At 41.9% G+C, this 26,195-nt stretch overlaps 1 protein-coding gene across 1 annotated transcript in view; it reads right to left on the bottom strand.

Moving 5' to 3' along the window:
- ptprn2 (protein tyrosine phosphatase receptor type N2) overlaps nucleotides 1-25,045 on the bottom strand; it is a 212,557-nt gene extending 187,512 nt beyond the window's left edge. Inside the window, exon 1 of the mRNA XM_036125606.1 lies at nucleotides 24,934-25,045. Within this exon, the coding sequence (XP_035981499.1) occupies nucleotides 24,934-25,036 (103 nt within the window). The 5' untranslated portion in view covers nucleotides 25,037-25,045. The remainder of the gene's footprint in view (nucleotides 1-24,933) is intronic.
- Nucleotides 25,046-26,195: the final 1,150 nt, after the last annotated feature.

The raw sequence follows: 26,195 nt of genomic DNA, 5'->3' as shown, positions 1-26,195 counted from the left end.
CTTTAATGATGCAGAGGGAGGCATTATCGCTGTGCTGCAGGGTCACTCAGCTCTCTCTAACGAAAAGCAGGATGTCCTGAACTGAGGAGAAGCAACTGGATGTTATTTTGTTCCATACACAATGTGTTCATCATGCTAATGGATGGACAGAAAGCTGTCCTTTCCCATGGAAAGACCAGAAAACGTGTGACGAAGGTCAGATTTTTCAAATGAGAGACATGAAACATAATCTGAGTATATGCCAATCAGATCAGATTAAAATAAAAGACTCCAGTATGTATGTGATGGAAATAGCTTTGCCCCCTTGTTATTACAGATACTTAATAATTCACTACAATGTAAAGAGTTTTTTATCACCTCTAAACCCAATGTTTGAATCTAAACCTGGAATTGTTTGTGTGTTTAAGTAACTTTCAATGTTTTCACACAAAAATATATTTCTATTGCTAAAACCTTTGATAAATGCAATTTGTTCCAACTACAGCACCTCAAAATACAATGCATTTTTTATTTAATTCTATTTATTATAGAATTCCTTTATAATGCTTGTGAGATGATCGGTCGGGGCTTCTTGCCGATCAAGACCCCATCAGCGCTGATGTGTCTGTAACCGTTTCTCTGACTTTGGTAGATTAAAAAGGTTAAAGTATACTTTTCTGTTTGGAGCGTCTTTACTTTAAATGGGGGTCGCCTGACGGTTAAAAACGAGCTTGGTCCACCGAGGGTGTTTTACAGCCGACCGGGTGAGGTAGCATAACACACATCATCCATCCATCCTCCATACAGTGGAGGGTCCAGTGGGATATTCAAATGGGATATATAAGTATATATGTAAGGGGAGGTGTTCAGGGGTGCATCCTAATCAGATCTCTGAGCTACCTTAACTAAGCCCCAATCTGTTCAAACATCTTCATCTCCATCCAACAGCCAATCCTGAACACGACATGAAAATGTTTGAACGCCTCCCTCTTGAAGTAGACACTGACTAACAACCTAAAGAGAGTAATGGTCATTTTTCCAGGTCAGAATCGAAGCCTTAGGAGGTGACTCTTATCACACTCCATTAAAACCTGGAGGTAATGGCATAGCATTGCCAAAAAAATAACAAAACACAACATCATCTGCAAAAAGCAAATATAAGATGTTGAAGTTTCCAAAGTAGACACCTGCCTCCCAACAACTACCCCTTGAAATCCTGACCAACGCTGGGAACAAGCTTGACTTTATGCCCGACGTTGGGTGTACAAAGACCTGATGGCCTTTGAAGTTAACAGAGTGTCCCATTTTCCAACAGGGGGACCTCTCACACAAAATGCACTCAAAACACATGTGGGCTGGTGAAGCAACAAGCATGAGCCCTCACCCTGTACTGCATAATGAACGGATGAATTTTTCCCCCTACTTTTTTAGGCTATTCAGAAACTGAAGGTGTCAGGGAAAAACTCATTTTTGGAAAAAAAAACTGTTCAGAGTCATAAATCAGTAATGTAAGTTAATATCCCTTTTCTGTGTCTTTTATATGTTCTAGTTAATAGATTTTGCCAATCAACAGCAGCTTCAAGGTGTTCGGGTCCTCATTTGGATTTTAACATAAATTTGGGGGCTAGTCCGGGAGCTTGGCCGCCATGAAAAACAGAGATAGAACAGGAAGCAACGACTGCAGTGAAGGTGGTAGGCACCAAATATATGTAACAAGTCACATATCCCATTTCACAGCATTACAAAATCAGTTCTTCAATAATTACTCAACTTTAGGCACAATTAAACATCAATCTATGGGCGATGGATCAGCAACTGAAGTGTCTTTTAAAAGCTAATTATGAAGTTGAAGCTTCTAAATAATGAGGGCTTCCGGTCAGCTGGGCCAAGCAAATCAAAATGATGATGAGGATCTAAATAAGGTGCTTTAAAACATTTTGATGCTGTGTGACAAACAATAAATAATGCTAGTTTTCATCATCGTGATACACATTTCCTAATTCAGTCTCCTAGGTAGAAGTTTTTAGGCTAAGATAGGAGCTCTCTGAGAGGACTCCGAGAATCTTTCAGAATATGGGCACAGGTCTTTAACTAGTAAACAATTTCAGGATTGCACATTCACACTGAAATATAAACATTTAAATGTAATTATTTTACACACCATTATATCGGACCCCTACACTAACACACACACAAACACATTAATACACATGATTACACTAACATACATGCACGCTGTGTGTTTTCCTTTACTCTGCTTGCCTCCTATTTTAGCTGTAGTTTCAGAAAGGTCAGATCACAGCTTTAAGGACTTTGTTAATATATGGATAAAAATAATTAAGTTTTGAATGTAAGTGATGAAGCTTGTTTCAGTGGAACTAAAGAAGCCTAGTCAAGGATTTACTTAGCTTATTCTTATTTAAAGCTGCTACAGCTCCTCACTTCGGTGCATCAGATCACATTGCGGTGGAGCTGATACCGGCCTACAAGCCCCTGATCTGCAGAATCAGACGTGACCAAAACCATTCAGGTTTGGACTGAGGAGGCCTGCTCAGCTTTACAGGACTGTTCTGAACACACTGACTGGGATATATTTAAAGAGGGCGCTGATCGAGAGAACTATACATCGTCTGTGCTGTCTTACATCCACTTCAGCTCTGATGTTGTCCTACCCACAAAGACAATTAAAGTGTTTCCTAACCAGAAACTACGGGTGGATGGCTGCATCCCTGCTGAAGGCCCGGGATGCAGTGTTCAGATCAGGAGACAAACTGGCCTACAGCAGGGCTAGAAGTGAATAGAAAAAGGGCATCCAAAAAGCAAAGCACAAGTACAAGCAGCGCATCGAGGACCACTTTGACAGCAACAATCCACGTGACACGTGGAGAGGCTTCAGAAACATCACCGACTACAAGCGCAGTGAACAGCAGCTCAGCAACGACCCGGCTCTTCCTGACACCTTAAATGCCTTCTTCGCACGCTTTGATTCTCCAAGCAGCAGGGAGCCTGAGCATCTTCCACAGCCAGAGGAGCACCATCAGCCTCTCGTCCTGCAGCTGCACCAAGTGACCTTCTCCTTGAAGAGAATAAACAACAACAAGGCCGCAGGTCGAGACATTGTGTAGGGTCAGACGCTTAAATCATATGCTGACCAGCTTGCAGCTGCAGCTCTCCATGGTTCCTGCCTCACTGAAATCATCCATCATCGTGCCTGACCCCAAAAACCAACCATTACCTGCCTCAACGATTATTGTCTTGTTGCTCTGACCCCCGTCATCATGAGGTGCTTCGAGAGAATCCTCCTAAAGTACATCAAGGATGCCATCGCTGCTGGCCAGCCTGCAGCTTGTCTACAGGGAGAATAGCTCCACAGCGTTAGTACTGCACTCAGCTCTGACTCAACTGCAGCAGCCAAGCACCTTTGTTGGGAGGCTCTTCATGGACTTCAGTTCAGCCTTCAACACCGTGCTCCCAGACATGCTGGCTCTGAAGCTCCACAACATGGGATTACCCACAACTCTCTGCTCCTGGATCAGCGACCTCCTCCTCACCAACAGGCCCCAGGTGGTGAGGATCGGGAACATCTGCTCCACTGATCCCTCAATACAGGAATGCCACAGGGCTGTGTCCTCAGCCCGGCTCTCTTCACCCAGGTCTGTTCTGCTGTTCGCCCCACAAACACAGTGGTGTAGTTTGTGGACGACACCACTGTAGTTGGTCTCATCTCCAACATTGATGAGTCCCACTACAGGGATGAGGTCAGCAATCTCGCACAGTGGTGCTCCAGGAACAGCCTGATCCTGAACACCAGTAAGACCAAGGAGACAATAATAGACTACAGGAGGTCCAGGAGGACTGAATACGCTCCTCTCTACATACAGGGGTAGGTGGTGGAGCGTGTGGACAGCACAAATTTCCTGGGCATTCACATCTCCTCCGACCTCTCCTGGACTGCGAACACCTCCTACCTGGTGAAGAAGGCCCAACAACGGCTCTTCTTCCTCAGGAAACTGAAAAGTCTGGACTTCCCACTAAACTGCTAAAGAACTTCTATAGAGCTACCATAGAGAGTGTTTTATGTATCATCATAACTGTATGGTATGGGACCAGCACAGTTCGGGACAGGAAGGATTTAGCATGGGTGGTGAGAACAGCACAGGGGATTGTGGGATGCCGTCTGCAGGATTTGGATTAAATTTATGCACAATAACTCCAGAGAAGGGCCAGACGCATCTCCACTGATCCCACCCACCAGGCAATGTGCTGTTTGCCCTTCTTCCATCAGGTAAATGCTTCAGAAGCAACAAATATAAAACTAATAAACTTAGAAATTACGTACTGCAATCTGCGATAGACTGGCAATCTGTCCTGGGTGTACCCCGCCTCTCGTCCATTGAAAGCTGAGGCACCAGCACCCCTCACGACCCAACAAGGGATAGACATGTTAGAAAATGGATGGATGGATGGATGGATGGACATACTGCGATTTTATGCTTTCTGAATGTTTGTTAATCTATGAATAGAAACATAGATTAAAAATAAGTTTGGGATATTAGTGATGAAGCTTGTTCCAGTGAAACTAAAGAAGTCTAGTCAAGGATTTACTTAGCGTATTCCTTTGATAATGTAAAGTTTTTTTTTTTCTTTTCCTATGTCATATTTCCCTCTGTAATGTTTTTCTATTCATGTACAGCACTTTGAGTATAAATAAATTTGCCTTGCCTTGCCTAGTTGGTTGGAAAGAGTCCAGGATTAATCATCTCTACTGTTTTAATGCTGGACTCTGGGTAAAAGGGGGAACCCATGTGGGTCTGGGAAATGTTACAAAATTTCAACAGATTGTCAGATCTGTTTTAAGACCCATCTAAGACTTGCACTGGATGCCCAACTGGTTTGTCAATGTGGGATGAAGGGGAACACTTTCAACAAATTAATAAAAGGCAAACATATTTATGCTGGAGGCATAATTTTAAGTGATGTTCATACGCGCTCAAAAGGTTTGGCATTAGCCCCTTTTTAAGCAAGAGGAGTCTGAGCCTCCATACAGGTGTGGTTGATCCAAATGAAGACGTTATCTTCGCAGCATCCTTACCAGTTAGTGGTTCAAGACATTGCTTCCTGGTTTTTTGTTGGTTCAATTGCAGTTTCAGTGTGTTTACCGTTGTTATGTCAATAAAAACAGGGTTTAAATGTCTCAGCCGTCCCCTGGCACCATTTAGCATTCATTAACAATTGCATGTAATCCAGGTCATCCAGGTAACTTTGACATATGAAGAGGATTTCCCGCATAATGTCCAACTGCTTGTAATGTCTTTGTTTTTGAGCATATTCATTTTATAAGAGAGTTTGCAACTATCTCACATGTTTGCCTGAGAGAAGGGTATACTTACATCAACATATTAGAAAAGGGGCGTGTCAAGGCCGGAGTCTGATCTTTCTTCATGGGCTCCCCATTCCACATAGATTGTACAAAGGTAATGTGAGTGGATCTATCATTATGCACAGATTTATATATACAGATCTGTTTGCAAGCCATGTTTCAACTCTTTTTGAGCAAAATTTAAGTGTCCCTGAATTAAACTGAAACCTTAGACCACAAACTTAAGACCAAACTTGTGTGAAGACCTCACTTGGAGCTGAAGGACTCATGTCGTCCCTCTTGACCGCACATCTCGGCATCCAGCAATTAGTGTCAGTCGGTTCAACTTTACCTCCTCGTCACTTCCCTGCATAATTTAACGGCTTCTCAGGGAGGCCTTGTCAGCTCTCAATATTAATTACGACCAGGCATAGTCGTTCAGATAAAGTGTGAGTGTGAGCGTGCCTGTTTTAGTGTGAAAGGCAGGGACATGGCATTGAAAATGGTACATCCACTTTATGCGACTCACCAAGCCGGGGATGATTAAAATGGCGGCTTTTAATTAAAATGCAATCACAGTGGATGCTGCTGATTACCTGAGTCTGGGAAAAAAAACTGTTTGTAGTGGGTGGGCGCAGAAAAGAGAATGTACATTTTAATGAAACATCCTGACAAAGCCAAGTAAAAAATCGTCTAATTTAATTCTGCTGTGAGCTTACAAGATAACTTTTAAATGTTTGTATTTCTTCAATCTGGTTACTTTTATGACAGGTCGGCAGTAAATTAAGCTGAATGTGGTGATTTGAGTGGGAGCAGTTTGTGCAAAGTGACCGAAAACAGATACATTTTACTGTTTATTTGCTTGCAGTTTAACTCAGGATTTAATGTTTTTAACTTTTCCCACCAGTGATAGCCTTTATTTTAGCACAGTGGTTTTTGAAATACCACTATCATCCTCTTATCCTTTTTTCAGCTTTTCCTTTGCAGGGGTCACCACAGTGAGTCACCTGTCTCCATCGAACCCTATTTTCAGCATCTTTTTCTTTCACACCAACTACTTTCATATCCTCTTTCACTCCATCCATAAATCTCCTCTTTGGTCTTCCTCTCGGCCTCCTTCCGGGTGGCTCCAGCCTCAACATCCCTTCTGTCCTGCTGATGTACTTATTTCTGATCCTATCCATCCTCTTCGCTCCCAAAGAGAGCCTCGACATCTTGATCTCTGCTACCTCCAGCTCTGCCTACTGTCTCTTTCTCAGAGTCTCTGTACTGACAGAATTTTAAAACACCACAGGATTTGGACCTTTTTGTTTTGTTCTCATTGTGTTAAAATTAAAAAGCAAGCAGGAACGTTCCTTTCTGTTGACGCTGAATGTTTTGTTGATGGATGCATTTTATTTCTAAACAAAAAATTAATTCACAAATCAAAACTTTTGCATTTCAAGAAGGCAAAAAAATGTGCAAAAATGTCTCTTGAGATGGGAATGTTGTTTTTTCCTTACCATGGCTGCCATTTACATTTTCAATCTCCTACAGCAAAGGGATAACAAAAAAAAAAAACGAAAGTCTGATTTGCAGATTACCACAAGTTATTCTTCAATGTTGGAGAAGAATGTACTCCAGTCAAAAGAGCACAATGCTGAACATGGGGGTGGCAGCATCATGCTGAGAAGATGCTTTTTCTGCAAAGAGGACAGGGTAGTTGGTCAGTTGATAGGAAAATGGATTGAGCTAAACACAGAACAGTCCTGGAAGAAAACCTCCTCAGGATTGCAAAAGACGTGAGACTGGGCCAGAGTTTTAACGTCCTGCAGAACAACAACCAAGCAGGCAAGAGACCCATGGTAAATTTGGAGGAGCTGCAGAGATCCACAGCTCAGGTGGGAGAATTTGTGTGCAGGACAATTATGAGCCATGCACTTCTTTAAGGTTCCATTTAAGAAGGACGGCAAGATGAAAGCTATTGTTGAAAGAGAGACACAAGACGTCTTGTTTGCCACAACCTATGCAGGGAAAACAGCAAACATGTGGAAGAAGGGGCTCTGGACAGAAGAGATCAAAAGTAAACTGTTTTCACCTTTAACACACTAAACGCTTTAAAAACACATACTATACATAGTTAGTAGCTTGTATTGCTTGTTGTGGCCAACTCAGTCACTGAGCACAATAAGCAACCCCTGATGTTTTTCTGACTTATTACCAGAAAACAGTTACGAAGAGATTCATTGATTTAAGTTCTAACTTCTGAGGGGTAATTCAGCCACACTGTCCCCATCATGAACCATGGTGGTGGGCGGCAGGACAATGCTGTGGGAATGTTTTTTTCCCCAGAAGGGACAGATAAATCCCGTAGCGTTGATGTAAGCATGGATGAGGTAACATAAAAGGAAATCTTGGAGGAGTTAATGTCAGAGATCACAAAAGGCTCGAAGCTAGAGTGGAGGTTCCCTTCCCTTCCCTTCCAGTGGGACAATGACTCTAAACATACAGAACTTTGTCATGATTTGGGTCAAACAGTATTCGTGTGTTAGAAAGGCCCAGACAAGGTCTGGATTTGAATCCAATACAGAATCTGAGGCAAGATTTGAAAATTTAGTTTGAGAAGTGCACGCTTAATCCAATCTGACTGAGCCTCATTTATTTCAGAAAGAAGATTTGGCAAAAACTAAATTCTGGTTCTTCATATTATTGATTCAGTGGTGCTGGATATAAGTGAAGGCCAAACCTTTTTATCAGATTTCCATCTGTGAAAAAAAAAAGTGTGAAAACAATGATTATCCAACTGTTTCACAAATACGCATCACATGCGTTGATCTACATATTCATTGGCAAATTCAATGTATCTTAAAACTGAGAGATGACATTACAATATCTGGGCATGTAATCAAACTGTCGAGGCTGACTTTTGGCCTTTTGTTTCACGCCAAAAGAAGCATATTTCAGTAATCTTCAGATTAAAAGATGATAAAATAATTGCAAATGGCAGTGGTTGGTGGGAGCCAACGGCAGGTGCTCTAAATGTGCAAAAGCTTCCCCCTCCAGAAATAGACGCTGTGTGACCTGATTTATAAACACAGCATGCCGGGGAAATCCACAAGGATTAGGTCAGCAGTTGAAGTGAGTTAGTTTTGCTTTTTTAAAGGAAGAAATATTAGACGGCACCTCTACATATTCTATTGAAACCACATCAACAGTTTGCGTTGTGGCATTCAGAAAACTTCACAAAGTCCATGCAGAGCTTGAACCCCAGGGCTTTTTATCCTTGTTTTATTGTAACTATCTGCAGTCAAGGGCAACACACGCGCCAGTGTAGAGACACTCTGAGAAACTATTAACCTTCAGCTGAAATATCCCTTTGTGTCAGGAAAGAGAGGAGCGGGGGGTGTCCACCCTAAGAGGCATGGAAACAAAGAGGAGGAAAAAAGCGTTTCAAAAGTCACTTAAAGATAAAAACATTGAACACGAACGGCAGTTTTAAAACAGGATATTACAACCCCATTTTGTCCTTGGTTAAATAAAAATGAACAGAATAAGCTGTCTGGGAATGGCTGACCTTGCCTGGAACATCAGAAACACCCATAAGAGGCAAAAAGCCCAAACCGGGTCTATGATCGTTTCCCTCACAGGTGGTTGGCCGGTGCTGGGCTACCATCTGCGATATCACAGGGGGCCAAGGGAAGGATGCTGGGAGCCTGGGATCGACGACGGCCGCTCCCAGACTCTGCTGCAGCTAAGAGACATATTTCATCCAATCCCTGGCATCCTTTACAGTAAATATAAGCTACCAGCAAGGACACCTGACTCATTTCTAATTACACCCCCCACACATACACACACACACACACATGTGCTGCCTGCCAAAAAAGCCATTTTGGATCTCTGCAGTCGGTGACAAGTGAAATAAAAGCACAAGGGAGCTGAGAGGGGAGAGCGTAGCTGCAGCAGGGACAGCAGAGAACATCACCTGCAAGCAAATCACCGCGCGCCTGACACCATGTCCGTACATCCAAACAGCTTGTGTCGTTACGGCTTTCTCTTTCTAAAATTAGAGCTGCTCCAGTCGGCCCAGTCCTGTACTAAGTGTTGCGTAACAATCCAAGTCATTCTCCTATTTTTCAAAGCACTTTTTATATCCTTTCTATCAGCTTTTTTTTTTTTTTTTTTTTTTTTAAATCAAATATTCACTCTTTGGAAAATATTTTCAGACCACGTTTTGTTTTTTAGGGAGATCTAAAAGAATGTTTGATTGAAATGAATCTAAATCAGCTGCTCAGACTTCAAAGAGCAGCAGAAAACGGGTTTGATCCACAGTCACAACAACACACAAAACATTATTTAAAGGAACACGTCTTGGAAATCATGAATGGTGCATCACTCCGCCTCAAAGGGAAGAGGGACCATCATTCTTTTTTTTTATCTGCTCCGCATCCAAAATGACAGCTATGTAAAAAAAAAACAGTTCATCTGTTAGTGAATGGAAGAAAGCAAGAAGCAAGGGAACATTTTGTCCTGAAAGCGGGAAAGTGAAAGCATGGAAAATGAGCAAAAAAGAAAAGACACGAGTGAGGCTGACAAGGGGCAGGGTGTGATAGCTAGAGGACAGCGTTAGAGCATCCTCAGATTCAAACATCTGCGGGGTGTCCATGGATGCCCCACCTGGAAATTCACCAGGCCGATAATGTCTCAGAGCGATACCCGCAGTACAGTGAGTCAATGCCTCGATAAGTCTGGGCTGTTTTGGACAATAAAAGGGGGACAACATGTTACCGGAAAGGTGGTAATAATGTTATGCCTAATGACTGGGAGGCCTCTATTAAGCCTGGATGCTACTGAACAGGTTCTTTTGCAGTCTGAGGCTGTAATTTGGACTTTTTTCAGATACTGGAAAAATTGGTCTACAATGAAAATAAAAAAATTATTAATCAGTATTAATATAAAGCAAATCAGCTTAAATAGTTTCTCTGTTTAACTGGTCATTGTGATGGGTTAAATCTTTTTTTGTTGTTGTTTTTGTTTAAGTTTTGACACAGCCTAGTCACAAATGCCTTACCAGAGAGCACATCTTCTCCTGTGGCACAAATATACAAATAAAAAGCCTTGGAGAGTAATTAGCAAGTGCTTGCAGCTCCGACTGTGAGGTCATTCTGACTGCCGAGAGGACCGGACACCACCTGAGACTACCTGACATCTGGAGGAGCGTAACCAAAAGCAGTTCTGTCTGAATTCCCACCCAAAGCCGGTCACTCTCCGTCACTCAGTTGTCAGCTCGAGGCGGCAGCTCCCGACAGCGGCCATGAATTAAAGATGGCATCGCCACGGCAACGGGGGACCCAGAAATAGGCGAGCTTGACCTTTTCCCCGACCCGCTCTGAGTGATTCAGACGTTTGATTTTCTCTCCCCCATTTGAGACGTGATTGAGTGTTGAAGTGCAGAACCGGAGCAACTCAAACACTTAAGCGTCCTCCTTGTCACGCTCCAAGGAGCTCCGAGTGAATCAACACGACCTGGCCTGGAGGAAAATATCAAGTTCTCCAGACGCGGAGAAAGGCTCACTGCCACTTGAACCCGACATAAACTGGAGTTCAGTTTTCCGCCGATGTGAAGCCAACGGTCATCCGATAAGTGCAGGGGGACTGGACGGTTTAAAGGTTCTGGTTGGGCCTGTGGCTGGCAACTTCAGATCCCAAATGAGGGTGAATAAAGTACATAATACTTAACAGTGGCAGCCCATAGGAATCAACTTAATTCCTGTCAATAGATCTTAGGCAAATCTTGAGGAACTCCACCTAATATAAGACATAAACCCATCCACCCATCACACCCATTTCACCCAGTGAGCTGCACTGCGTCAACACCTTAAAAAAAACTGACACCCTCATATTTTGGGACAAACTTCAAAGTATTTTGATTCGATTTTAGGTTGTGGACCCACACAAAGTACTTCATGACCAAAGTAGAAGGAAAATTGCACACTTTTCCAAAAGTTTGTTCAGACTGTATTCACTTGGGGAGCAGCTATGATCGTAGAGTACCAAGGCTTGCCACAGATTCTCGGCTGGATCTAAATTTGGACTTGGACTGGGCCACTCCATCACCTGAATATGCTTTGATCTAAGACGTTCTGGCTATGTTCTCAGGGTTACTGTCATTCTGGAAGGTGAAAACTCCCCATCCCAAATCCGACGCATCCTCTTACAGTTTCTCCTCCAGGTTTGTCATGTCTTTAGCGCCATCCATCTTTCTACCAATTTTGAGCGGCTTTCCTCTTCGTGCTCAGGAAAAAAAAAAAACTCCACAAGGGGTTATGCTGCTTCCACCAAATATCATAGCTGTGTTAGTTTTCCACAAGATGATCAAAGCTTGGAATATTGTTTTATAAATCAACCCTACTTGAAACGCTCAAGTTCCTTTATCTTCATAATAATGTTTGTACTCCAACTTTCTCTAACAAACTTCTGAAACCTTTCTAAAACAGCTGCATTTAGACTGAGATTATATTGTACACAGCTAGACTATAGGTTGCTCATTAGGTGACGTGTGAAGGCAATTGGTTGTACTAGATTTTATTTGGGGCTATCAGACTATCCATCCATCCATTTTCTATAACCCCTTGTCCTTGCAGGGTTATAAGATTGGCTGGTGCCCTTCTCCAGCGGTCATAGGGCGAGAAGCGCCAGTCCATCACAAGGCAAACTCTCACACCAAAGGCCAATTTAGAGAGGGCAATTAACCTATCAGCTGCGGGGTATTTTGTGGACGGTGGGAAGGAGTCAGAGCAAACGGAAAGGCAGGAGGAGCCCAGGCCGGGTTTTAAATCCAGGGCATTCTTGCCTTGGATGAACAGTGCCAGCAACTGTGCCACTGTGCAGCTCCAGACTAAATTAAATGCAAAAGGATGCCACATACTGTAACTCACATTTGTAAAAAAAAATGGTTTAAAGTTAGGATCATTTTCCTTCACTCTGCTTCATGCTGGTCTACAGCAGAAAATCCCCATGAAACACATTGCAGTTTGTAGTCGTAACGTGACAATATGTGAAAAGGTGTAAGGGGTGGTAAAACTTCTGCGAGGCGCTGCACGTTGGAATGAATTTTAGCAGAACATAGCAGAAATACAAATAACGCAAAACACCAGGGGAGAGTAGGAATATAAATTAGTTACCAACAGATAAAAGAACACCTCCGGTAAGATTCCCTCCACGCTGATAAATTGTGCGGAGTAATTATCAACAACTCCAGGAGACAAAATAGGCAGAGCACTGCTTTAATCACAGCTGAAACCGTATTGATTACCTAGGCTCAAGCCTGCGGATCTTTCTGAATCTTCGTGACAGCGTCACTGTCCTCCAAATAAATCTCGCCTTTGTTAACTCAGAAATGACCTTTAGAACAATTCATCCACCGACGGCATTTAATCTCAACCTAGGAATGGTTGCAGAAACTTGCAAACGAGGTGACACGTGGCCTTCTCAAAAGCTAGATGTGAGATTTGTACGCGCTCTGTGTCACGAAGCAGCAAAGCTCGGGAGAAATATGTACATGCATCCCGGTCACACACCTAAACTGTCTCTGAGGGATGAACATTTCTTGCTGAAAGCTAAAAGAGTCAATTAAAACCTCAAAACCACCAGCCAATACATCCATAGGCCTCGGCTAAAGCAGCTCTAACCTTACGGAGACGTTCTGGGGTCTTGATGGAACCACTATGTGATCCATTGGGCGGGATTGTGTTTTATTACGCTACATTTACTACCTGCTGTGTTCCTTGGTCAAAGTGATGTAGTTTCTTCACTTTATTTTTGTGGATATTCACCCAGATATCCACAAATTATACCTCAAAAGAAAAACACAGACGAGCCTAAAAATGATTTATGCCGTTAACACCTCTGCGTGACACAGTCTGAGCCTTCTCAGCCTCCCTTAAGAGCTTTTAACGTTAGGCAAACAAAGAGACAGGAGAAAGCCTTCTTCCCCCCGGTGTGCTGTTGCTTATTATCATATCAGCCTTCACAGATTCACAAAGCATAAACATGCAGCCAACTTCATGTTGATTTCTTTGTCAGAGAATCGGTATTTGCACTTTCCAGTATGAAACAATTACAGCCAATCCAACAAAAACAAAGGTGATTGGAATAGCTGATTCGGGGGCATAATTTGCATCTCTAAGCAAGGGTAAAGTAGTCGCAGTTTGCTGTCTTATTTGGACTGCTTTGTTCACTCAATTCCAAAAAAAGTTAAAAACCAAGCAACTGGACTTGTTTTCTGTAGTTGAAGACGTTTCACTTCCTCTACAGGAAGCTTTCTCAATTCAAAAAGTTTGTTCACTCAAATTCACCATTGCTAAAAGATGCAAACATCGTATGTGGGGTTCCGCAAGGCTCCATTCTCAGGCCACTTTCATTCAATATCTCTATAGTTCCCCAAACTCTGATTATGTATAACTGCTTTTACCGGATTTGAGGCGATTAAAAAACTTTATAGTTCTGTGTCACATGGTCACAATCTATTATAGTCACCGAGTCAGGTGTGTACATAGTATGAATGAATAAATGGGTCAGTATTTCCCCCAGGTTGACCCAGAAATGACAGCTTTTGGTCTCTAAAACGCAAGGTTTCAGATCAGCACTCACAGATTATTTATTTTATCTTATTCCCTTCTGATATGAAGCTATGATTTTACTATAACTTTTTACCTCTTCTTCATATCTATATTAAATACTTGAAATGAATTAATTAACTTGTGGCTGATTGGTGCTATACAAAAAGACAGTTTGCCTAAAAACAGAAGTTCTGGGGCAGAGAAAATGTTCTTTTTCACACTGTAGTTCTGTTTACTATTAGGAATAAATAGGCGTGCATACTGCCCAGCAGCAGATGATACCAGAAAACCCTAATGTTGATCAATGAGGCTCACACTGACAGCAGCAGCTGTAGAGCTCATTTATTTTGGCAAATAGGGTTTTGCAAATGACACACAAGATGCTCATTTAACCGTCCTGCAGACAAAGCGAGGATGTGCAGCAAAATAAAAGCTTCAGCCTATAGGTAATTATAGAGCCGACACCGTCTATGGAAGTTTCATGTCCAGTGTCAATAATGTCAATAATAATAAGGCTCAACCAAACACTTCAACTGTGACCTTCTAATAGATCTGACAAGAGAGGCAAAAATTGCCCCGCGACCTTCATTGAATGTATGAGAGAGAGAGGTTAAATTAGTGCGGCAGTCCTATGAGCTATCAGCTACGTTTTCATCTGAGCCACAGCTTCGAAAAGTTTGCTTTTGCTACTCAGAAAAGTTAGTAAAACATTCGAAACAGGAAGTCGCTGCGGGTCACCTGAAACAAAATATACAAACTGTGTTAGAAAATCGCTTCTTACCTTTAGTTATGATCAAAAGCTGTTTAGAAAAGATCAGTTAAGGCTGTTAAAGCATGTGGCTCAGTCAGAAGACCCAGGTCATCGGACATCAGAAACCTCCCATGTTTTTTTTTTTTTTGTTTTTTTTTAGGCAGAGCAATAATTATGATTATATTAATCAAGTCTAAAAATTGCAATATTGTTAAATGATAAAAAAATCATGAGTAAACCGTAGAATGGACATGGACAAAAGTGGGTGGGTGGATTGCTGAAACGACTAGTACACTAAAGGTCTACATTATCTGAGGTATAATTTGGTACGGAGGACAAAATAAGGATTTCAGTTTTTTCTTGAAGCACATGTGTAAGAAATGAAACTTACAAACTTCAAGTGGGACTAGATGAATGACTGAATATCATTTGCATGGCAATGATTAAAAAAAAAAAAGCGTGCTCATATCCGACGGTTCCACTTGAGAGAAGGATGGTGAAGGAGCGAGCAGATGGCAGCCCCAGATCAGCCTCCCTGCTCGAACAGGAGGCAGTTTTATGAAATATGTATCAATATCAACTAAATGAAATGGTGTATACTGTGATGTCATGGTACCTTTAAAGCTATAGTTGGTAATCCTATTCAGAAACACTTTTTGTTATACTGGGTAAAATCGTCCTTCCATCCTGAAAGTAGTCAATACATCATGTGTTCAAAAAAGGAGGTTCAAAAATTGATCTCTGTGAAAGCTGCAGGCCTGTAAAAACTCTAACAAATCCCCTCTATTCGCACCAAAGAGCAGGGATTGGTTAGAGTTTTGATCCTGCTCTCACTCTCTGGGTGTATCGCCTTATCTATTGGTTGTCCCACATGCCAATCATTCTCACGTGCTCTTTCCTTGTTAGCTTCCGCTTGCTGGCTGCGCATGCGCACTTCTAGTGTTTATTTAGCTTCAGTTTCAGCCGTTCATTGTAGCCCTGCTGCTCTCACTGTATACTTTGAACACGGCTGAGAGTTGCAAAACCAATCACAGTCATGAGAAGAAGAGGAAGGCCTCAGGAGAAAAAAATGAGACCAGAGTGGATTTGGGAGATTTTTTTTTTCCCACACAATTTGCCCGAAGAGCAGAAGAGCAAGGTAAGACGGTCTTGCGCATATGCAGTTATTCAGAAAGGGACTTCGGGAAAAATCGATGATCCTAGCTTTAAATAAATCTCAACTGCTGATACTGTCGATGTTTATGCTTCTAATAGACTTCCTTTGAAACAGCCTCACTTCACCAAGTTAGTCCAACAAACCATCAATTTTAAGTAAAAGCAGTAGAACAGCCTTGAATAATTTGTGAAGAATTGATAGGAAGACATCTTGACATTCCTGTGAAAACTGTGACAAAAATATGATCTTCAACTCACCCCATGTGTCTTCTACAAGATGACAAATAAAGTCATATAAAAGGGTGGCTTCTTGGCCGGGTGAACTTTTTTGTTCCAAGTTGAATCAGCCATATGTTTTGGATCATTAAAAGATCCAAGTACAGCCTATTAGTTATCTGGCAAATGCAACCCCAGTCCTGTCAGGAAGGTAATATTTAAAAGACTTCATGATGATTAACGACACACTATCAAGGCTTTTCAGTGTCTCTCGAAGGGAAGCAGACCCACCCCATAATAAGTCCCCCACCATACTATGCTGTTTGACTGCATATACAATGCCTTGCAAAAGTATTCACACATTTCTTTTTCATGTAAAACTTCAACATATTCTATTACACCATGGATCAACATGAAGAATAGAATAATTGTTCTGTTGTTTTTGTACATGCATGTTTATCCAACCCCTTTTCTGTGTTAACCCTAAATGAAATCCAGCAACAGCCTTCACAAGTGACCCTAGTGTTGAAAAGAGAAGAACTGTGGCATAAGTAATCAGTGAAGGCCTCAGAGGTTTATTAGAGAACATTAAGAGAACAAGCAACATAATGAAGACCAGGGAAAACATGCAAGGCGAGGATGAATCAGACAAGCAGCCAAGAAGCCAAAAGTAACTCTGGAGAAGCTAAAACCGGGGTGTGAATTTCTTGACACGATAATAATTAGTCATGAACTCCACAAGAAGGACCTTTATCTAAGAAGGACAAAAGCATTTGTTGAAAGAAAGTCATCAGAAGTGCCAAGCTACAACTTGCAGCAAGAGATGTAGGAGAAAGAGAAAACATGTGGAACAAGATTCTCCGGTCAGATGAGATGACAATTTTTATATAACCTTTTGGTCTTAATAAAAGATGTTATGTGTGGTAGAAAATGTAACCCTTAACATCAACCTGAACTCACCATGTCCACCATAAAGCATTGCAGGGGTAACATCAGGCCTTTTTAACTGCAAAAGAGCTGAAATCCTTCCACATGGTCACTTTCTTACAGGGAAAAAATGGCCCTAAATTTAATCCCAGAGCTATAATGGAATAAATTAAATTAAATAATACTAATACTAATACTAATACTAATAATAATAATAATAATAATAATAATAATAATAATAATAATAATAATACATTGTATTTAACAGTGCCTTTCATGACACTTAAGGTCAATTTACAGACAATAAAAAATAAAAATACAAATACAGGGAACAGAAAAGTATAAACTAACAGGTATGAATAGGGAGAGGAATATACACGAGTTAGAGGGGCCCAGTCAAAGCCCAGACCTAACTTTAATTGACTACTTGTCACAAAAGTTGAAAATTGCTGTTCAGAGATCCTCTGCATCCAATCAGAACGGACTTCAGGTATTTTGCAGAAAGTAATGTGCCGTATTTTCAATACCTTGACGTGCGCACCTGAGCATGCATACAGTAAGAACGCCACACCAATTTGGTTTTCATTTACACAGATCTTGTATTACCAGAATATTTTTCCCTCCCATTTATAGTTTGTCTATCAAATAAAATGACATCAAATGCCATTTAAGTTTGTGGTTGCAGTCTGACGAGGTGTGATTGGGTATGATTGCAAGGAGTGTGGCTGCGAGGAGCTTTTCCACCCGTTGACCAGTTATTCTATACCAAACCCACCTGAAGTCTAACCTTACTGTCATCTGACCTGATCAGAGTCTTTGCTAATCTTAACCGATAAACACTGATACTGTAATTGAACTTGGTGTATCATGTACATTAGATCCTGGTTCAGCACATCTCTATTTTGTTGGTTTTCACTCAGAAGCATCGCGGTTGGGGTTACCACACCCATTCCATGCGTTCATTTATTCTACTTTTGCTGCGCATGTGACAAAACGGTACACTTCCAGTGAGGCGAGGCCCACTTGGACCACCTGGTGGTGAAATATGAACCTTTATATCACCGCATATTTCATCCCAGCGTGACGATTAAGAACCTCGGTGAGATTTTGATGTCACCACTCAGTCCTGAGATCTATCACCTGAAGGAGGCCTGTGGCAAAACACATAGCCTATGAATCAAATTTAACCCGTCTGAGTATATTAGAGGATGGTTGCTGATAGCCCCGTGCAATGAAAAGCCCCGGTAGCAAAGGCTTCAAACATAATATATTTATGTACACACAGGAGATAAGGCGTGCACTGCGTCTGAAACAGACTAGAAGAGGGCCGTTTCTGTAAACAGGGTTGTGAAGCCCTTCGAAGTCCATAGTTATCACCTTAATCAATACACGGCCGTTAAAGAGTCAGCTTTAGCAATAAATTCTGTGCCAAGTATGTTTTGTGCTCTTGGTTTGTTTAGATTGGGCTAAATCCACAGCACACGTCTTAAAGGATCTTTGATTTCATGCCGCACAATCTAAGGTTTCAAAACGTGAGCTCACAGTTGGAGAACGGCTGACTGTCTTTAAAAAAAAAAAAAAAAAAAAAACAGAGGGAAAAAGCTGCTGGGATTTTCTGTGGCCATTATTGGGATTCAGAGCGCCTCCGTACCCCTGCAAACAGAACGCAGATGCCTCGCAGAATTTTAACGACATTCCTGATGGCAAATCTGAAAGGCAAAGCACTGGAGTGTTGCTGCACACCGAAATCAATTTCTGCACATTTTCCATTGGGTAAACACTGCTCGGGAGACAACACAGTCATTATTCAAATCAGGCGTTTTAAATAACTTTCTAAGAATAAGTTTCCGTCACCCTTCCAATTGAGGTTGTATCACTCGTCGCTGTCAAACATTTTTCCTTCTCTTTCATAACAGCATGCTGTGATGAAAATGATTGTGTATTGTATGAGTAATACTGCTGTAATTAGAAAATACCTTAGTTTCCGATTCATTTACAAGCCTGGCTTTCGAATGGCTCTTACCAGCGTCAGCCTGGAGAACGGTCGGTGAGTCACCTGAGCGGGAAGTTAACGCTTTAACCCTTTTATGGTTGCGTCGCCTCTTTTTCGATGGGAAAACAGTGAAAAGAAGCAAGCTCTGAAGGCAGCTGACTCAAGGTGAAGAGGCAGTAAGTCTTCTGAGGTTTTTCAAACCAACATACATGGATATTATAAATATTACCGCGGTGTATAAATCCATCAAACCGCAAAGTCATTGACTGGCAATTAACAATGGCCTTGGCATAAACCTTTACACCCTTTGAACAAACGTATTTATGAACATATAGATATATTAATACAATTATGAAAAGTGTTCAGTGCACCAGGTTCAGCCCTGATTAATACTTTGTAGAGCCAACGTTCACTGCAGTCACAGCTGCAAAAGTCTTTAGGACACAGGTGTCAAACTCAAGGCCCGCGGGCCGAATCCGGCCCGTCAAGGTAAATTATCTGGCCCTCAGGAGCCAAAAAAGAGGCATATCATGTCATAAAGTAGAGGCATATATCCTTTTAAAGTGTATAAAGTGGCTAAAACTGTGCCTCCTGTAGTGAATGTTTATTTTTTTTAACTGTGTAGTAATAGCATCCTGCCACAAGATGTCAGTTTCCCCACAACACATTAAAACAACCAAGAAATGACCAAAAGGACAAAAAGAACGATGAGTTTAAAGTGTAACTCACCCCAATATCAACTTTTTTTTTGCAGATAAACTGTATAAATTGGGCCTAAGATGCTACTTTTATGTTACTGTGCATTTTTTATACTCTATGTGAACTGGAATGAAATTATGAAATCTATACACATGCAACCGGCCCTTTTAATGACTTCATGACGCCAAAGTGGCCCCATATAGAAATGAGTTTGACACCCCTGCTAGGAGGAAAATCTCCAGGTTTGCAAATCTAGACACTTTTTGCCCGGCTCTAAGGTTTGGGTCATCATCGTGCTGAAAAGTGATACTTCATATCTCTGACCAGCGTTCGCCATCCCTGCTGAAGAAAAGCCTCCCCCACCGCACGATGCCACCATCACCGCCACGTTTCACGGGGACGCCGTTCACTACTTATAGGCGCACTTCCTGGAGCTTGGATCTTAGAATAAACATTGCACTGTGCTTAACACTGTTGCAGTATCAAGTCAGAAAAGCGGTGCAACATCTTGTACCCAATAACCAGGCTAACCGTAATTAGCAAAACAAGCTTATAACAATATTGGGTGTTAGATTTCAGCCACACATCGCTTGTTGAGTACAGGCCTAAAATATTAACGTTGGTCTCATCTGACCAGAGCTTCCTTCTTCCACATGTTTGCTGGATCTCCTATATACTGTAGCTTCTCATCACTTTCTTCTTGCCACTCCTAAGCTCTATACTCACGTTGCAAGAACGGCGAAATGTGTTTTCTCTCTTCCGGGGGTGCAAGAACAAAATGACAACAGTAGCTTGTCCTTGGCCTGTTATCTGGGCAGAATTTCTTGTGTGGTGTGAGTGTGGCGATTACATTGACGAATGCCGTAGCATTGAGGAGTTTCCAGGTGCTCCGTGCTTGAGTTTATGAGAAATGGGACATTTCTCTGACCAGAAGGAACTTCCTCTGTTCTTCCGGGGTATTTACAGACCTTTAGGTAAAAGACGAGCTGTTAAAAGAAGAGACAACAGATTCTCCCACCCTACCTGCAGATCTCTGCAGGTCATCCAGAGTTACCATCAGCCTCTTGGCTGCTTCTCTGACTAACTGGCTCTTTGCCTGACGAACGGCCGCGTCTTGATAGATTTGAAGTTCGCGCCACTCTTTCCATTTTCAGACGATGGTTTGAAAGCTTCCTCACAGCGTTCTCCCTGACCTCTGTTGTTCTTGCCCTCCATAATGATGTTTGTTCTGTAATGTTCTCTAACAAGCCTCAGACTCCCTGGCAGAACAGCAGGCTTTATACGGGGATGGAATTACACACAGGTGGGAACTGTTTATAGATTAGGCGACGTCTGAATTCACCCCGTTCAGGGTAAGTCCCACTATAACACAATAGAGTTTATGGCTCCTACCCAAACGACTTACCGACCTGTGTATATATGTCTGCTAATAAACACCTTGTATATAAATATTTGCAGTATTTGAACATTAAGCTGCAGACTAACGCTCCTTGTGCAGCTTTCATTTGCTCTCAGACATTCAGGACTCCCACGCAGCGCACGCCTTCTCCGTCTCTCTCTCTCTATCGCACAAACTACATGATTATGGATCCATAAAACTATTTATACCATCTCGTACTAATCACACCAGCTTACTTTGAATCAGAGCGCTACATGCCGTAAATCACAGGGTGCTTATTTGATGAAGAAACATTTTTTTTGTATCTCCCGGCTCTCTGCAACACTCGCAATCAAGAGCCTAGTGTTTCAGAAACGCAGCGTGAAAATTCTGCTCACGTGGGGAATAAGCAGTGAATCATTACCGAGCATCTTTATCCCTCACCTCACCGACTTCATGGAAATAATAAAGCATGAAAAAAGTGATTAATGGCTCATTGAGATTAGACAGAAGATAGCAGAAGAAGAAGCAAGAATGCAGGGTTTTTAAAAAAAAGAAAGACACTCCCTTGCTCTAAATATACCGACAATGATGCAGTTCGTTCCGTGTCTGTATGAATCATCGCAGATCTCGGGCTGCCGACCGGAAACCTATATTTGCCTCCTGTTCATGATCCACTTCGTGCTGTCGTGTGTTCTGCCAGCAGAAAATGTAACAGTAGGTGTGATAAGAAGTGAGAAAAACTGGGGAAACTCGGTTATCACAACAGATACTCTACTATACGATGGAACTTTATATATACATCTAATCAAGCTGTTTTCTTAAGGCCTTTCTGGAAGAACAAATAAGGGTAATATGTAAAAATTAACTGAATATAAAAACAAGGTCGTGGCATCTATATGAAATAATCAACCTTGATTTTGCTTTTCTCATTCAGTTAAAACTTTTCAACCTTGTGAGTTGATGCACACTGAGTCTAACGTTGAGACAACTTTGAATGCATACATGTAGGGCTTTCTACACATTTTTATGTCAAATTGCAACACTCTTTCAGACTCAGCTTCTAACCCTTAATGTTCGTTTAAAAAAAAATAGAAAATATTTCAGTTGAAGATGAATTTATGGCAAATATTTATACACTGGATGGACTTTAGATGTGGAACCTGCACAATCCAGAAAATTCAAGGTAGGTAGGTAGGTAGGTAGGTAGGTAGGTAGGAAACATGGAAGGATGGATGGAGGAACACAAAAAAGGAACAAAGGAAACAGAGGGAGGAAAGAAGGGAGGCATGGAGGACAAAATTAATGAAGGAATGGAAAGATACATTGAGGGGAAGGAGGGAAGGATGAAAAGAAGGAAAAAGCAGAAAGGAAAGAAAGAAAGCAGCATGTAACAAATGAAGAAAAGGAAGGAAAGAGGGATACAAAGAAGGAGAGAAAGCATGGGAGGACACAAGGAGGAAGAAGAGAAGGACTCAGGAAACTGTAAGGTGGTAGGACAAAGATTGCAGGACAGAAGAAAGTGAGGAAAGAAAAGGAGAGAAAGACATAAACCCAAAAGGAGAAGAAAGACAATGGCAGGACACAGGAAGGAAGAAAAGACCAAATGAAGGAGAAAAAAAGCTGAAAATAAAAAGATTTTTCTTGCCCTACTTTTCTTTTTTAACGCTCATCATTCCCTGAAAAAAAAAAAACTAAAATCAAACTGCAGACATTTCCAGACGACTTGTGGATCCTGTACATGCTGCCCCTCTGGAACGACAAGCTGGAAATACAGCAGAATCCCTGGCATTAACACTTAATTTAACATCAAAGTTTCATACCTCACAATAAGACCAAAAAAAGGTCATTTATCACCTGAAGAGCATTGCCGAAGTTTGACAGTTTTTCTTTTTGTCCAACATAGAGACTTTGACGCCTTCTATTCCTCCTAGAGTAGATTACTGCAACACTCCCTAACACTCTTCACTGCTGCTATGCCATAAAGTCAGCTGCGAGAATGCGCACATAAATATATATAAAGTCTCTGCGATGGTTATCTGGATATTTCAGAATTAATTTAAAGGTGCCCATAACATCATTAGTGATCTCAGGCATACTTATTAGTCAGATTTACACCAACCGTATACATCCAGGTCCCCCAGGGCTCGTAAAAAAAAGGCCTGCTGATTACTTCAAAGGAGAGAGGGGAAAAAAATCCAATGTGAGGCATAATTTTAAGCCCCAGCCTCTGCAACGGCCTTCCTGTGGAAGACTTTTTAGCCTTTAACCAAATAAAAATAATTAATTTTTTTGATTTAACCTGAATTTATTTAACTAAATTTGTAGTTTCCTTGCACTTTTAGTTTAGCTATGAGTTTATTTTGAATAATTGCATTTATTGGACCTGCTAATTTAGTTTTATAGGCGACAATGAATATTTACTAGTTGCTTGACTTAAAAGCAGATTCTAGTTTAATTTAATTATCTTATTTATCTTTTGTATCTTTCTTTTATTAGTCACAACCTTAGTTTTCACAAATCTGTCAGGATCTATTAGCAGTTCCTACGACTGCAACTCAGTTAGTTATAAAATTACGAAAAATGTACTTTATTATAGCATTTCAATTCAAAAAAATGAAACTCATATATAACCATCCTAAGGTGGATGATGTATTTCGATCGTTTATTTGTTAAGGTTCGTGATTATCCAAAATCACTAAATTATAAATAACATACGACCGATGATTTGCATTCTTAAATACAGAAATATCAGTTTACCTAAAAATAACTGCATATTCTGTACAGTAAATGCGTTCAATACACAGCCAGGGCTCCTTTTGCATAAATTACTGCATTATTGCTGCATGGCATGGAAGCGATTAGTCTGTGGCTCTGCGGAGGTGTTGAGAAAAGCCTGAATGCTTCATTGGCACCCTTCACCTTGTTGTCCATAGATTATCTTCCGAAAGAGAGTAAGACCTCTTAAGTGAGTTACTTTACCTGATTTAATTGTACTGGTGCCTCTCAGAAAGTCAGAAATTTCTCTTTTCCTAGTCAAGGCAGCGGTTATCCCTATTCCCACCACAATTTTTCCTTCCACCAAACTTTCCATAAACTTGGATACAGCAATCAGTGACCTGATTATATGTTTTACCACAACATTTCTGTCAATAATCCTTTAGAAAAAAGTTTGGTTGTGTATATTATAACTTTCAGAAAGCTAATGTGTTTTGTTTTCATCATCTTACGTAATTAACAGAAATAAACCCTGGACATAAATCACTGCGTGCAATGAATCCATAGGCTACATGATAGTTGAGTATAAGTGTCACTATTTGAATTAATTTACTGGAATGAATGAACTTTTCAACGATATTTACATTTATTACGATGCACCTGCGTGACTTCTGTGTCTATCATCCAAACTGCGTTTCATGACTGATTTCCTGCGGCGTTTGTCTTATTGTGTTTCGCGTAAATCCCCTCAGTGTTGCTCTCCTCGTGTGTGTGTGTGAAAAGCGCTTCATAATCAGAGACGCAATTAGATATACAACGAAGACCAGAGATGTGCAGTTCAGACAGATAACACACGGGGTAGAAAAGTGGAGAAGAAGTCCCACGGGAAATATTTTGTGCATTTAGGCCCCGGAGATTACGTAACTTTTCCTCATGGTGGATCTCCGGACTTCACCCAACCTCCTGCGTCCAGGCAGAAGCTCTCCCCCCAAAAAGCATATCTGCGTTTGCGTTTGTTTTCCCTGAAGTTTTCGCAGGGAGACGTAATGTTTCGCTGTATGCGTCTGCAGGTCTAGCGCCACAGTCTGACGACGGAGCACAGCGGACGCGATTCCACACGGAGGTAAAAGTGGGATGAGATGAAGCCCGGGTTCTTACCGTATTTTCTGTCGGAGGAGGCGGCGGCGGCGGCGGCGGGCGGGGAGCAGAGGCAGACTGCCAGCGCAGCCGCGACGAGGACGGGACGCCACGGAGAATCCATACCGCTCCTTTGCCTTCAACGCTCATCCATGCCGCGCACCTTCCGCTAAAAACGGCATGCTTTCAGCCTCGGCTGCTCACGGCCGGCGGGGATCCAAGTGATGGAGGAAAGGGAAGGGAAAGGGAGAGGTGGTCCGATTCGCTCAGGCGTCGTTTCAGCACCCCGAACAGCGACCAGCTTGACGGAGGAGCCCCTCCTAAGGTCCTGACGTCAAGCGGCACACATGGTGAGGAGAGCAGACTGATGCCAGGGGCAACTATAAACGCCAAAAACGCGTGAAGGCATAGATATCCGACACGCGTGGGTGCACTTACCTGTAATGTGTACATTGCTGGAGATATATTTGCGCGTCTGTGCCGGATTCACACCTATGAATTTAAGCGACATGCTGTTTGTAGGACAGATGTCAGCCCAACCTTTTTTTTTGTTTCGTTTTGTTTGCAGCTATAGCGGTTTTAAGTCATTTTGGAAAGCCTATGGAAACCCTTTTCCACAGGGTTCAATAGAGAGGTGTTGGCCATTCTTTCAGAAGTGCATTCGTAAGGTCAGACACTGATGTTGGAAGAGGTCGGCTTGCATTCTCCAAAAATAAATAGATGAGGTGTTCCAACGGTGTCCTGTTCTAGACTCTGTTGTTCGTCACTAAGCCGTACCTTTATGAACCTTGCTTTGTGCACTGCTTCAACATCCGTCCATCTATATTTCTAACACGCCTATCCCTGTGGGCTCCCTGGACAGGTCGCCGGTCTGTCGCAGGGCAGCAGAGAGACAGACAGGACAAACAACCACACTCACACCTAAGGAGAATTTAGAGAGGCCAATTAACCTAACAGTCATGTTTTTGGACTGTGGGAGGAAGCCGGAGTACCCGGAGAGAACCCACGCATGCACAGGGAGAACATGCAAACTCCATGCAGAAAGACTCAGGGTTGGATTTGAACCCTGAACCTTCTTGCTGCAAGGCAACAGTACTACCGACAGCGCCCAATGTTCAAAATAAGCTGTTCAAATCACTTTTATTTATTTATTTTTTACAAAACTCTAAAACATAGCAAGCAATCTAAATGTTTGCGGCACGGCAGTGGCAGAAAAACCTTTTCCCCCTCCGTCTCCACCCATTTCCTGTCTGACAAATGTCAAATACAGTCCTGCACTAGGG

This window comes from Fundulus heteroclitus, chromosome 21 (assembly GCF_011125445.2).
Source record: "Fundulus heteroclitus isolate FHET01 chromosome 21, MU-UCD_Fhet_4.1, whole genome shotgun sequence".
NCBI classification, from domain to species: Eukaryota; Metazoa; Chordata; class Actinopteri; order Cyprinodontiformes; family Fundulidae; genus Fundulus; species Fundulus heteroclitus.
The sequence above is the reverse complement of the archived record's forward strand: the minus strand, read 5'-3'. Positions and strand labels throughout refer to the sequence as shown.